Raw genomic sequence first — 15646 nt, 5'->3', positions numbered from 1 at the left:
TCTCACATTTCCTTAGTAAATGCACCCACATTTCCACAAGGGAAGCTTGTGTACACTTCATACAATGCAAGGACTTAAACTACTCATCAAATGAATGCATGGGTGTGTACATCATTGCATCGCCACATGGTCAGCAATGAGCAGCTTGTTTGAATAGCTAAGCATGCAATTCACACTACACAGCATACACCCATTCGGCTTAACCAACATATTTCAGGCATGAATATGATTGAAAGGAGCACACATTGTTCAAAAGACCCTTCAATTGCATCAGCCGCATCATTTCGGAATATTCCATTCTGTCCCATCGCAAGGGCTGCACTTGGTGCTTGAGCCAAAGCATTTTCAAGTGCAGTTTTCCATTCGTACATTTCCTCTGAAGTTTCAGCCTGTTACAAAAAACAAACGATATAGTTTTTTATTTTATTTTGAAGGTACAAGCTATAGTCATTTTAGCAGTGAAGATATCAAAATTAGAGCAAGAACAAAGACAGGATACTTGTGATTCATGCGTAAAAAGCTATGTCAGCTGAAACCAACAGCAGGTACAGAAGCACCTTGAGTGTGAAAGCTCGCCCATCACGTCCATCAGGAAAGAGCACTGTCAAGAGCTTTTTATCTGCTCTAACGACCACACTGCACAGTTGTATGTCCGAATAGTTTTAATAGCTTATTACAAATTAAGATAATTAAATTTTCATAGCAGATAGCAATCGAAAACAATAAAATCAAAGTACAATCCACCATGAAATGAAAGGTATCAAGTAATGCCCACCTTCCTGAGTTATTGAGGTCAATTCCACCAAGGGTAAGATTCACTTCACTTCCTTTTTGAGGGAGACCACTCTGGAAAGTAAAAAAACACTCAATGTCTCGTACAAGAAAGCTGCGCAAATTGACAACCATAGAGAGAATGGTCTAGAAGATGCTCCGCAAACAGAATGAACAAACTTATGAATCTTGGTCAACCACAAGTAAGTTGAGCAAATTGACAACCATAGAGAGAATGGTGCAGAAGATGCTCCGCAAACAGAATGAATAAATTTATGAATCTTGGTCAACCACAAGTAAAATGGCTTTCTAAAATGAATTTTAAAATAATCATTCCATAGAAAAGAAAAAGAAATTTCAAACAGGCATGATTGTTTGCTACTGATAAACTCAAAACCAGCAACAATACTCACCTTCTCATGTTTTGAGAGCCCAAAACCTACCACCAACAGGAACATCTTTGACTAAACATGGCATCTCAGCCTTTGTGATGGACATCACAAATAATGAAATACGCTTCGAAATGTTGAAAGGAAATTTTTCCATCAATAATTTATATGATGTGTCAGGCATGTGGAGCATTCTCCACTGTACACGTGTCAGTTTGGAATGATAACAAACCCCATGTGAATTGCCCATGGAAAACAATGCAGAATTCAAACAATCCTAACTGATGGATTGTTGGAGGGAAGACAGAAATTGAAATGCCCTGACCATCTGATCAATGTTGAACATTGAATAGTGATTCTTTCTGCATATTCCATCCATAGTAGGTCCACCACATGAACAGACCAGATGACTGCAAGCATGTCCATGTTCAGTGGATATGCCGCACAGTATATATCCCTCAGAAGGGGAAAAAACACCACTAAGGATATGTTTATGATAAACTAATTCAACAAAAATGAATGATACCCAAAATATATAGAAGAATAGAATGGAAACGAAGAAGGGAAAGAATGAGGGCTTGGCATCGACAACCAACTGGTGGACTTCAGGAAGAGAAAAAATCTCTAGCATGAATTGGTGAAATTTTGGGAAAAAGTAGGCCATGTAAAAGAGAAAAAATGGAAGCCTTGTGGCAAAATTCAAGATGAGAGAAAAAAATGATAGCAGCAAAAAATGTAGTTATATAATTATATGTAAAAGTTATATCACCATCATCAACATCTTAGCCTTCTCCCAGCAATTCTTGGAAACAGGCCATGGCAGAGGTCACATAGACAACATTTGCACACCAACATGCTCCCACCCAGTATTACCCCAGCCAACTATTAAACGAGCACCCCAGAGAGCAAACCAGCAAATCAGGGGTCAGGTTGGCAGTTTCCAAGCATTTTTCTTGAGCGCGTGCCACACATACACATGGAGGATCACATTCGCAAACATGCTCGAGATGTTGGTGACACAAAACAAAAGCACATGGAGCCCACTATTCACGTATACAAACACCACTTGCATGCCAACATGGTCATATGCCATGCTACATGTTAGAACGATTATTTCATGCAAACATGCACACAAATGCACAAACACCTATGTACATACATAGTATGTATTTATGAACGTATGTATTTAAACACAAATAGGCACATGTGATGCACGCTCCCACAAGTCTCCCAAATCTTTCCAGCGGAACTTGTCTTGTGGCCCATCTATTGGTTCCACTATCAATGGCACAGGCCACAGTTGTATCTTGAATATGGACCGTTGGGCATGGGTTTCTAACCATGTATTTATTTCACATGTTGTTGCCTGTGCATTTATTTCACATGGTGTTGCCCACCCGATATGGAACGTGCCAATTAGTGGTGGTCTAGGGCCTTTCATAGTGACCACAACATGATCACACATCTGTACCATGTATGAGATGTAACAATTGGGTAGGGGAGAGAGAGAGATATGCCTTTCTCCATGTTGGGAAGACATGAGAGTGCGACTATAATTGAGTAGAGATGGTTGGCCTTTACACGTCAACTACATACATGGCTTCATAAAGATATACCAAAATACCCTACTAAGCTCTTTTATATTTAGAGTTTCAATAGCTTTTGGAAATGAAATAGTGGGAGATTTTCTACAGTTGTATATCTATGCATGTGTGTGTACTTGAGCACCGTAGATCTTAATCCTATACTATTGACATATAGTATAGTGGCAGATGTCTGCCACAAATGCGTCTTTTTTGGAAAGACGGGTTTCCATGTGCGGGGAGAAAGCCCCTGGCCCGAACGGATTTCCAATAGTTTTCTTTCAGAAATTCTGGGGAAGGATGTTACAGATTTTGTAGTGGAGTTCTCAGAGTGTGGAAGGATTTTAACTGAGCTTGGAGCTTCTTTGATTATTCTTATTCCAAAGGTGGAGGGTGCAGATCAGCTGAAAGACTTCAGGCCATAAGTCTCATTGGGGGTCCCTATAAAATTTTGGCCAAGATTCTGGCCACCAGATTCAAGGAGTTAATTTCCAAAGTTATTTTGGAAAATCAAGGGGCCTTTGTGCTAAGACAGAAAATTTTGAATACATCTCTTGTCACTCACGAATGCATTGATACTATATTCAGAGAGGGGAAAAGCAGTTTGGTATGTAAATTAGACATCGAGAAGGCTTACGATCATGTCGATTGGGAATTTTTGGATTACATGCTTGGGAGGTTGGGTTGCGGTAGTAAATAGAGGGGGTGGATTAAATATTACATTCATTCAGCATCTTTTTCCAGTCTGGTGAACGGATCTCCCAAAGGTTACTTCAGATCTCCCCGTAGTCGTAGGCAGGGTGATCCCCTCTTGCCGTATCTCTTTGTGGTCATGGTTGAGGCCCTTAGTATGATGCTTCAAAAAGGCGAGGAAAATGGGCTCTTTTCTAGTTTCCGGGTGGCAAACCTACCAGGCAACATTTCTCACCTTCAATATGCAGATGATATGTTGCTTTTTTGCGAGGCGAAGGAAGACTGTATCAAAAATATACGAAGGATCCTTGTTTGTTTCGAAGTGGGCTAAATCTAAGATGCTTGGGGTGCATGTTGAGCAAGATGGTCTGCCTCGGATGGCCATTACTTTTGGTTGTCATTCAAGATCCTTTCCGACTAATTCCCTTGGCTTGCCTTTTGTTCGGGGAAGTCGGCCAAACATGACGAGCTTATCAAAAGGATCGAGTGGAAGCTTTCTTCTTGGAAGAGTAGGAATCTCTCTTCGGGGGCCCACCTAACGTTGATCAAGTCAGCTTTTTCCAATATGCAAGTTTACTTCATGTCTTTATTTAAGTGCCCTAGATCGATGCTGGACAGGTTGGAGAAGCTCAGGAGGGATTTCTTATGGACTGGGGCTGGTGAAGGGAGAAAGTTCCACCTTCTCAAGTGGGAAGAGGTCTGCAAACCTATATCGGAAGGGGGGGCTGACATTAAACCCTTGGACATCATGAACACGGCTTTGCTTGGGAAGTGGATTTGGAGATGTCTAGAAAATATGAAGTCATTTCATCAAAAAGTTGAAGGGTTGCATGGTATACTTTTATCTCCTCCAATTGGTGGATGTAGCAAGTTGTTTCCAAAATCTAAAAGTATAATCAATACAATAATTAGCTTATAGTAGACGACATGAATTTAATGTCTTGCTTGAATTGCAAAGCAACTTCGTTTCCTCATCAAGTAGATTAAAATAGTAGTTTTACCACTATTGGTAATTTATTAAGGGAAGATGTAACATGGTAAGAAATTGATGGATATTTTAAAGGCAAAAGCGGAAGCTTGTAAAATCCATATTTTTAACCCTTAAATCTTGTCCCTGGGTAGGTGTTATCTATTGAAGTGTATTGTATTCTTTTGTGCGCATCTATGGCTATCATGTAATCTTGTGGAGCATTGTTCATTTTCCTTCAAGTTGTATATATATGTGAGTTTGTGTTAGTCTTTTGACTAACCACGACGCAACACTTCTTGCCCTAGCCGTCTCCCCTCTCTCCCCTTCCTATTTTCTCCTTTCCTTCTCCAGATTTCTTGTGCAACGGATTTCTACTTGGTATCAGAGCCTCCCCTTTTGATCGAAGGTCTGATCAGAGCCGTCAAAGACTGTTGACGTCAGTGTCTATAAAACCGACATTAGCGTCTGTACAGCCAACATCAACAATTGTATTATTTGTAGGCATTAGTGATCCAAGAAGGGTATGGGTTGATATATCTTGATTGTATAAGTTCTATGGTGATTTTTGTAGTTTTTTATGGAATCATTTAAGGTGTGGTTCGAGACCCACAAGGTATGTTTCAAAAACGACCCATTTTCAAGATTTGTTGTCATTTCTCCCAATTGAAGGGTTTTTTTCTGAGAAATTTCTCCTCATGGTTGGTTGGATTTACTATTATTGACCATCCATACATGAGTTTTACTCAATCATTGAAGTTTTAGAAAGTTCTTGGGGTTTTCCATGTGCGACTGCCCCGTATTTGGATCATTTTCTAAAGAAAATGATGAAGGTTCCATTTTTTGTGAGATTCCATGTGCCTAGCATACATTAGGCCTTGTTTTCCCCTATCTCTGTTGAAATTCATGTTCGGGATATAAAGATTTCATATTTCTGAATGTTAGGGCCATCGACTATACATAGGATGTTAGGTATATATGTTGTCCTGTTGTAGATTGCTTGATTGATTTTCGTTCAATATTTTTGGTCATCATCAGCCTTCTTTACTGCTCTAAAATGGAGGATAAGCTTCCATATGGAGCTATCATGGTGCCCATCAAGTCTCACACCCTATTTATCACTACTGTCAAGTCAAATGGGAACAACTATCTACAATGGGCCCAATCGGTCAAGCTATTTTTGGGTGGAAGAGAAAGACTCTCGTATATCCTACATGACCCTTCCAACTATACAGATAAGCATTTTAAAACATGGACCAAAGAAAATTATCAGGTCATGACCTAGCTTCTAAACAGCATGGAGACTACAATTAGCAACTTTGTTATGTTTTTGACATCAGCTAAAAAGATACAGGATACTATTCGGGACATGTATTCAAAAAATCACAATATATCCAGAGTATACAAACTGATATCAGATGTATGTAAACTTCAACAAGATGCCAAAAGCCTGAAGGAGTATTTCGCTATTTTAGTATGTGGGATGAGCTAGATATGTACCATCCTCTTCCTTCTCACTGTAATCAAGACCATGAACTAATTCGGCAACAATGTTCAGAGACTCAAATTATGCAATTCCTCTCTGGATTAAATCTAGAATACCAAAGTGTACGCCGTCTGATCTTAGCTATGGAGCCTCTCCCTTCACTTTCGGTGGTCTATGCTCTGGTTCAGAGAGTTGATGTTTTGTCTCCTGTTATTCCCATGGACATTGATAGATCCGCATAAATGGCTACAGATCATCCTTCTGCTGGTTCCAATTCTAGGGCTTCTAGCTGAAGCTCTCCGAGTAGTAGTCGCTCTCCTAGTTATGCTGGTCAAGGTAGGGGCCGAGCTTATGATAGAGACTTTGTATCTAGATAGCACTATTGTTTATCCATCTTTTTCTAGGCTAAAATTTATCTTTCCTTCTATTAATGTTCTTAAACCACTATGTTGTGATACATGTGACTTTTCTAGGCATCGTAGAATTGTGTTTCCTCCCAGCTCAACTAGACTGAAACTCAAACCTTTTGAACTTATACATTATGATGTTTAGGGTCCGACACCTATTATTAATTCCACCTTTGGTTACAAATATTGTCTTTCATTGATGACCATTCCCGTATTACATGAGCCTGTCTTATGAAGTTTAAACATGAAGTGTTTAATATATTCAAGGTCTTTTATAATGAAGTTATCAACCAGTTCCAATGTTTCATTAAAACTCTTCACTCTAACAATGGAGGTGAAAATCTATCAAAATCCTTCTTGAGTTTTTTGCGGGATCATAGTATACTATCTCAGACTTCTTGCCCAAGGACTCAACAACAAAATGGTGTTACCAAAAGGAAGAATCATCATCTTCTCGAAGTTACTCGTGCTCTCCTTGGTATGAATGTTCCAAAACGTTTCTGAGATAATGCCTTACTTGTTGCTGCTCTTCTAATTACTAGACTACCATATCGAATTCTACAAAATAAATCTTCTTTTGAAATCCTCCATCCTCATGAGTCATGACAAAGCCTTTCCATTATCCCCCAAAGTTTTTTAATTCACTTGTTTTGTTCACAGACTTGATGGTAGTAATGACAAGTTCTCGATCGGAAAAATGTGTATTTCTGGGATATTCTCGATCTCAGAAGGGCAATAAATTCTATAATCCCCTGACTCGTAAGAAATATGTGTCAGCGGATGTCACTTTCTTTGAGGATGTTCCCGACTTCTCATCGGAAGGGAATTCGTTGCCTGATCCTCTTGCAAGTCAAAGGGAGACTTTGTTAAATCACCCCATTCATCTTCTGATTCCATCTCTTGATGAAAATTCTCATCCTCCTGAACCACTCAAACCAATCATGTGTGTCAACGACGGAAGAAATCCCCTGTCACTCATACTCCCATCATACCATCCACTTCTCATGGAGATCCAGGTACAGTTCTTCCATCTTCTGATGATTTTTCAATTGATTTACGTAAATCCACTCGCGCATGTACTCGTCATCTTATCGACCATTATGTCTCTTTTCAGTGTTTTTCTCCCGCCTTCAAGGCCTTTGCTACCTTAGTCTCCTCCTCCTTTGTTCCTAGGACTCTCAAGGAGGCCCTCAATAGCCCTAACTAGAAGCAAGCTATGATAGAAGAAATGCATGCTCTCGAGCATAATGATACTTGGGAATTGGTTTCCTTGCCTAAGGACAAGCAAACCGTGGGGTGCCGTTGGGTTTACTCTATTAAGTATCTCCCAGATGGATTGATTGACAGATGCAAGGCTCGATTAGTAGCCAAGGGCTACACTCAAACATATGGTGTGGATTACTTTGAGACTTTCTCACATGTAGCAAAGCTCAACCCAGTTCACATGATCATCTCTTTGGCTGGAAATCTGTCTTGATCATTATTCTAGTTGGACGTGAAGAATGCCTTTCTACATGGTGACCTTGCTTAAGAAGTTTATATGGATCCTCCACCAGGTTTTTCTTTAATCAATGGCTCACATCAGGCCTACCGCCTCTAGAAGTCTATTTATGGCCTTAAGCAGTCTCCTCGAGCTTGGTTTGACAAGTTTAGCCATGCATTGTTAGACTTCGGCATTGTTTGAAGTCATTCAAATCACTCTCTCTTCATCTATCAGCATACTTATGGGATTATAGTTCTATTAGTCTATGTCAACGACATAGTCTTGGCAGGTGATGATGATGCGACTATTACTAACCTCAAATCCTTTCTTCAAACTCTCTTTGCAATAAAGGATTTGGGTACTCTCCACTATTTTATTGACATTGAGGTGGTTAGATCCATTTAATCGAAGAATTTAGAGTTTCCCGCTACAAATACAATATGGAAATAGCAGGGTACGCCAAACCCCTATGGACTTTGTTATGCCCTACAACATCAAAAGTCTAGAATCCTACCTATCCCATAAACCCAAATGGTATACCCAAATGGAAATAAAATCCTTCCACTATTAGTTACATCCATTCTTAACCCAAAGTCCCATGTCAGCACAAGAGGTGGACAGTGGACCACAAAATAAAATTAAAAATAAAAAATTTAAAAATCTGATTGTTAGATTTCCATCAAGCTTGATTGAAACATGTCAATGGTGAAATCAGATGATCCAACAGTTGGCCAACTATTTATAGTTTGATGGAGTACCTAATAGGCAAGATCTAGCCATAAACTATGTCTTGGGTGACTAGCAGATCCCATGTTCGAGTACGTCGGGTTTCAATCAAATCTTAACACATGTACCGAATCACACTTGTGTGTCGACCACTTTTGTGGGATCAAAAAGTGTGTCAAAGCCATTACACTAAACCACAAAGTCCTGTCGTAACCTTAGGTCTAAGGATAAGTCCAAGCCGATGCACAATCAAATCAACCATACCAAGCATGATGGACCTAGGTGATCTGATGTGATCTATCAATGTATGTGTAATTCGCACTCCTTGTGTGATGGAAGGGCATAGGCAGTCAGATGCCCTATGGCGGTGAGATCAGGCCTTCCCATCTCGTCATTGGTTCTATTCACATAGGATAACCATTAACCGCAACCTAATCTTGGGTGACCCAAACCCAATAGAGTAGCTATGGAATCTAGGGTACTTAAGAACCAAGGTATCACAACTCTCCCTTAGCCATCATGGAGATTGTGTCCACTTCATTCTTTACCCAAGGGCCTCCAAGAGAGACTACATAAAGGAATATACAGTAATCCACCACATTGGTACATATTAATAATAAAATAAGTTACTAATGACTTCATTCCAATCATCACAAAGGGTCAATAATGACCCAGTTCCACTAAACAAGATCAGATTAGCTTTCAACGGCATACACATCAAATAGATGTCCCTGTCAATTCAAGGTAGACTGACGGCACTAGCATGATATATCATCATTACCATCATCTAAACCATAACCCAATTAATTGAGGTCGGCTACATGAATCGTATTCCGACTATCTTGATGTATATAAATATAAAATCTTTGAATAAATAGTATGGATATTTTAGTCAGGATAAACTGGAGAATCAATGAAAAGTGGTCATCATAATTAAACTACCAATGATGTGAAAGAGAAAATAAAAAGAGAATTTTTTTTTAAGGATAGGAAAATAAAAATAGCAATTCTTACTGGATCACTTCTAAAGAAGACCAATGACGTCCGTGTGAGAATAAACCAGCGTTTCTTCCATGATGTCCATCCTATTCCTACATGTGTAGGAATTACAATAAAGTAGTTTCAGACCAAGTGAAAATTACCACTCATTAAAAAAAGAATTCTGTGTTGACAAATGCAATTAATTTCCAAATTCACAGTTAACATTGAGAAATCGGTTTAAGGTTTAGTGGTAAGCTATTACTGCCACAATTACTATATATATCTCAATGCCTATATTCATTTTAATAAGAACAATAATAATAATGGCAACAAGCACTTTTAGGACCATCTGTTAAATGCAGATTACAGAAACAATAATTCAGAAAAGGGAAAAACAAAATCCTCAAACTTTTCAACACTGTAAGATGATATTTAGATTCCTGTGTGCATAAAATAAATGGTAACAGCCATAGAGTCACTGATTCACTAAGGAGGAGAAACAAAACAAGAAAAAAAAAAAAAAAAAGATGAATTTTTCAATTATTTCAGCTCATAGGAGTGCAAATTGATGATTGTTAAAAGATAAACAAACTTGTAACTTGGGAAGTAAACATACCTTTGGATGATATGGCCAGTGGCCCACTCTTGAATACCTGGAAAATCTTACAAATCTCAGAATGCGAGATTTTGAAGTATTCTAAGAAATCAGTAGGCAAAGGTAAACTAGAAGTAAATTAAGAAAAATTATTCACAGGCCAATAGCTTAACAAACTGCCAGAAATATGCAAAGACACAAAAAAGACGTTATGACAAAATTTTCACAACTATCCAGGTATGTGTTTTACATATACAGCCAACTAAAGCATGGGATGGATGGATTGGATGTCATGTACATACTGAGCAGAACTTGTAGGAGAATATTTGAATTAAAACTTTCCTCTTGGCCCCACAGCACACAATTCCAGTCTTTTCTTTTCTATTTTATCTATTTGAATTTGAAAAGATCTTCCAAATCAGGAACTGAGAAAATGTGCTTTCCCACTGCATATCCTTGCCTTTTGACCAGAAAGCGTCCGTTCTGCTTGAGCACCCCACCCACAGTTGTGGAAGAAACCACAACTACAGTTGTGTTTGGATGCCCACTCATTTTTCATTTCTCATTAAATCTCCAGGTCACTGGCATTTCTCATTAAATCCAAGCTATCGATATGCTTCTGACAGGCATTGACAATGTTGTCAGTACATGTGGGTCGTGGGGAGAAAATTAGAACTCACTAGGGGTTACTTTGGCACATGCAACACACGTGCAAAGAGTAGGGGAGAGAAAAAAAAAAGGAGAGAGACGGAGAGAAAGGGAGTGGCTACTTGCAGGTGCGTGCTACACATAGAGTGATAAAAGAGATGAGCCCCATAATGGTTTCAATAGTGGGTGACCCATCTTCACTTTTTCTAGTTTTGTAGCCCACTTGAGCTTTAGATCAACCTTGTTTTTGGGTTGGTTTCCAAACATGAGCAAGCGAAATAGATGTATGGAGTGGATGTTACACATTTATCACAGGACCCACAAAGCCTTTGTTGCACGGGCTCCTAATACTACGTTGTCCACACGAGCTATGCACAAAGAGGAGAAGAGATGCCTTTGTTGATGGGCCAAACACATCACAGTTTCCATTTCAAATCAAAATTTTACGCCCCTCCCATTTTCCATTCCAAATAAAAATTGGCCAAATGCTACTTTTGTTATATATAGTAGAGATTCTTAGTGGCACCCAAAACAAAACCTAAAGTTTAGGCCATGAATGGTATGGAACACTGATATTGGCCACACAGCCAACAGATCCATAAATAATAAGTAGCTTCCTTCTCTCACGAAGAACAAAGCACTTTATTAACACAAGAGAGCAGCTGATCTAAGGGCTTTGTACCCAAGCTTTACATTTTGTAAGAACTAAATAACTATATCTGCTTTTGATGTTGGATGTAGCACAGATGTATTCTTAACATGGCTGGACCAAAAGAAAGCCAAACATAGGCGGAAGTAGTCCGTCAAATCTGGGCCTAGTCCTATGTAGGGCATGACGTAATTGAGCCCCAGGCGCGTCCGGTTTGAAGAAATTCAATCCGGATGGGGAGAAATTGTCATTTGAAGTTTGAACTGTAAATCGTCCATAACTTTTGATTTGGGTATCATTACAAGACCCACGACCTATCAATCTTTACCGTAACAGGCCATCCAGGGTCAACTAACCCACATGGTGGGTCGTGTCTGTCCGTTTCGCGAGAAAACGCACGCTTCCAGTTCAAAAACGAGATTTTAGGAAAATTTTACTATTTTCAGTAATTTCGATTTTTATCTTATTTCTTTATTTTTAGAGTTTTAGATTTCCATCTATTTTAGAAATTACTTGTAATCATGCAGAACTCCTCTACTAGGGTTTATCTGGACTTTCTTTTTTGGTAAATTAGGTTTTTGATGAGTTTTACTATTTTGGGTAACTTCTATTAGTATAAGAATTTTGCTATTTTGGGTAATTTTGAATTAGGGTTTTATTTTTCTTTATTAATGGTGTAATCAAGAAATCATAGACATTACACATTATTGATTAATAAATTTTTGAATTTTCCTTTTTATCTTATGGATTCAAGGTTTTGCATACTTGAGGTCGACAGTGATCTTCCTCTTCACACCCTTCCCTGCATCAGCTTTTCAGTACATTCCTTCAAGAGCTTTAATCCCCCGCACCAGACAAGTGTAACCCAAGAGTTTCCACAATCACTGTATGCCATCTTCACCAACATAAGGTTCAGCCACTGCTAGTAAAGAACCAGACCAGACTGATGTCACTGTCTGGTTCAACCACATAACGGTCCCAGTTCAAAAAGCGCGGAAAACTTAAAAAGCAGTCCAAACTGGTTTGAACTGGCCAAAAAAAGGTACAGATCACCAATTAAACCAGGATGAACTGGTGGTTGAACTGGTTTTGATGCACAGTTCAAAGACTACATTTTATCCTACAGTAGTATCACAAAGGATGTGAAATCAAGAAAACAATAAAAAATTCAACAAAGACAGCAATAGAATTAGATTATAGGAAGTAAATTTACTGTGTTGCCGGCATGAGAACGCAGCTTATCGATCAACACATGAGCGTTTGATGTCATCCCGCCATCTTCCTGGACAAAAAAAGAAAGAAAGAAAAATTATTAGAAATTGAAAAAAAAAAAATCTAAAAGAAATTCAATGCAGCTCATTAAAAGAACTGCTGAAAATTCTCTACTCTGACCTGATGATGAGAAGAATCCACATTTCGAGTAACCATTGCCGATTCCGAATCACATCACGGAAAATCTCAAATTGAATAATCTGCATTTCCGACAAGAAATCAAAGCAAAAGGTTTCAAAAGGAGAATAAAGAAAAATCAGATCAAAGAAGAAGAAATGCTGATAATTCGCGATCAGATCAAAGGAAGGAAATCCAACCACTAAACCGAGAAAATTAGGGCTGAAATATTTCGAAGAAAAAAAAAAACGATTTGAGAACATGAGAATATACAGATTTCGTGACGGATAGAGAGAGATCGGTCGTTTCGTAACCAGACCGAGGTTTCCAACGGAAACCCAAGCATCAAGCAACTGACTTTAAGCGGGCCCCGTAAATACGGCGCACATGTGAATACAGTATACAAATACGTGTGATTACATGTATGCCAAGCGGGTCACGGATAGCCCGGAAAGGACAAGTGAGGTGGGATGGCATCTGGACAGACAGAATCCAGTTAAATATAAAGTCAGATGGGCGAAAATGCCCTCGCTTTGGGATTTCAACGTTCAAGATCGGGGCCGTTGTTAATCCTGACAGTTGATGTGTTGTGTCCACATGGATGGACTGTGCTTTGAAAGAAGTCTGCTTCAGAGGCTGTTTAGTCTCTAAGTCGTGGCAGAGTACGACGCGGATTGTGTGGGAGCGGATTAGGTGAGACCCTAGACCCACGCAAGACTGTGCGGCTCATGCTGTGGGGCCCACCTTGATGTATGTATTATGTATCCATGCCATCCATCCATTCTTCCATATCATTTTAGGGCATTATCCCAAAAATGAAACGGATTCAATTATCAGGTGAAACATATCATGCGAAACCGTGGTGATTGATCGTTAATGGGCTAAAGCTGATATTTGCATTTTAACTACATCTGGTCTTATACCTTACTTGGATTGCAAATAAACACAACGGAAACATTAAAGTCCGCCCTAGTAGGGCATTCAACCATCACTGTTTCCTATGGCACATTCCACCTGATGATTGGATCTACTTTTGGAATAACACCCAATAATGATATGGAAATCATATGGAGATACATACATCAACGCTAGAGGCCTACAACAGTCGGATCCAGCTGGGCTTGGCACAGCTCAACTCGGCTCAGCCACTCGCTGATCCCAGCTTGAACTCGACTGGGCATGGTCCTCGGGCATGACTAGCCAACTCAGCTCGGTTTGGTTAGCAGCTCCGACAATTCGAGCCAAGATCGAGCCTATGCAGTATTTTCACAAACACAATGAAGTACACTTTCAATTTCTTGCTCGGCTCAAAAAATCAACTCTGAACTCAATTCCAAACTGAGTTGAATTGAGCTTTTTCCAGTCTAGTCGAGTGAGCTAACTGAGCTAACTCAGTTCATGTATAGCCCTAATCAACACTCACACCTAATCTGCTCTGATATTATGTAGTGTGTAACCATGCCATATAGCATGGCAAGTAATAGCAGAGTGAGTAAATTCCATATGACTTGTGATTTATCAATGCATTTTTCAACTCATTTTATGACATGAACCTAAAATTGAAGCATATTAAAGACTCAAGTAGACTACACCACATAAAATGGTGGGAATTAAATGCCTACCATCGTAAAAATCTTGGGCACGGTGGAAGTTTCGGATAGTGGACAATCCATTTGAATTAAAGATAAACTATATCCTTTAAGACTTTGATCACAAGGCTTCAATAAAAACTATTCCAACAACTTAAGAATTGCCAGAAGTCTGATTGAATCAGATGAGTAGAACCCTCAGTGCATCATGAGGACAGTCCGAGAACTCGATTGACAGATTCGAAGCCGCAAAAATAAAATCCCAATCGTTAATCTCATTTCTCTAAAACCCTCGCTGTGTCTATCCAATTTAACTGATCTTAGCTGACCCCAGAAGCATCAAAGGTCCAAATATAAAAAAGGCAAAAGGGAACTTTAATACCTCTTGGAGGCATCCAGCACAACTGATCAGTCGATCCAAAATGAGGATGGCTATAAATCATACATGTCCCCCTGTATATGGAAGAAGATGAGAAAAGTGGGCAAAAGAGGCCGTTGACCTATCATTAGTCGATGGCTACCTGGCCTCCTTTATACCTAACTAAGATCTGGCCCAACTTTTCAAACACTGAAATCTCAAAGTACGGACACATGTTGACACTGTCAGCTCGCCATTAGTCAACAGTCTCAACCTATAAATGCAGCCACTGGTTGTTATCCTAAGGGCACGAGGTGAAGCAGAGTGAGGGGGAGATCAAGAGAGATACATTGGGGAATGCATATGAAGGGTTCAGAGATTTTTTACTAACGTCGAGGTTTTGCCTGACTCAAAAGATCAACCCTTGCAAGAAACAACCTACTGAACAAAAGCCTATAAAAGCCTGGAGTATGGTTATAATCGAGGATATCCAAATATTCCCTCTACGCAGAAAAGTGTCTAATGTTTTAGTTATTTCTTATATATCAGTTAAACTCATATGGCATTTCATTCCATACATACCCAGCATATATGCAATACCAGCTTGCACTTTTATTTTCTTTGCTTTTGCATTTTTGTTCTTTATTGCATATGCTTATCCAAAGTCTTAAACTATGCGAAATGAGGCTAGAATTGTATTTCATTTATTTATTATATTTTTATTTTGCTTATTTATACTCATCTAACGCTTTGAAGTAAGGTAAGAATTTATTTTTTTTCCTGCCTGCCTGAGCCCTTGTGGCTTATGCGAAGCATGGCTAGATGTATAATATAGAAATTCTACTAAATCCTCTTAAAATTTGTAAAACTCCATAAAGTAAATACTGCATATTGTGCAGGCATAAAAATAATGCATAACCCCTTCTTCTTTT

The 15646-nt window shown here is 39.1% G+C and overlaps 1 protein-coding gene across 5 annotated transcripts in view; it reads right to left on the bottom strand.

The window, feature by feature from the left end:
- The window catches only part of LOC131242418 (rho GTPase-activating protein 7-like), a 37481-nt gene extending 24248 nt beyond the window's left edge, over positions 1-13233 (bottom strand). For 2 of the 5 annotated variants that reach the window (XM_058241027.1, XM_058241030.1), the window contains exons 1-8: positions 13041-13233; positions 12771-12850; positions 12592-12660; positions 10103-10139; positions 9520-9596; positions 776-846; positions 558-636; positions 245-389 (exon numbers count right to left, since the gene is read on the bottom strand). In XM_058241027.1, the coding sequence (XP_058097010.1) occupies positions 245-389; positions 558-636; positions 776-846; positions 9520-9596; positions 10103-10139; positions 12592-12660; positions 12771-12806 (514 nt within the window). In that variant the 5' untranslated portion in view covers positions 12807-12850; positions 13041-13233. Of the gene's footprint in view, positions 1-244; positions 390-557; positions 637-775; positions 847-9519; positions 9597-10102; positions 10140-12591; positions 12661-12770; positions 12857-12967 lie in introns of those variants that run through there. The other 3 variants (XM_058241026.1, XM_058241025.1, XM_058241028.1) reach the window with 3 other exon arrangements.
- Positions 13234-15646: the final 2413 nt, after the last annotated feature.

Source organism: Magnolia sinica, chromosome 4 (genome assembly GCF_029962835.1).
Source record: "Magnolia sinica isolate HGM2019 chromosome 4, MsV1, whole genome shotgun sequence".
Classification (NCBI taxonomy): Eukaryota; Viridiplantae; Streptophyta; class Magnoliopsida; order Magnoliales; family Magnoliaceae; genus Magnolia; species Magnolia sinica.
The sequence above is the reverse complement of the archived record's forward strand: the minus strand, read 5'-3'. Positions and strand labels throughout refer to the sequence as shown.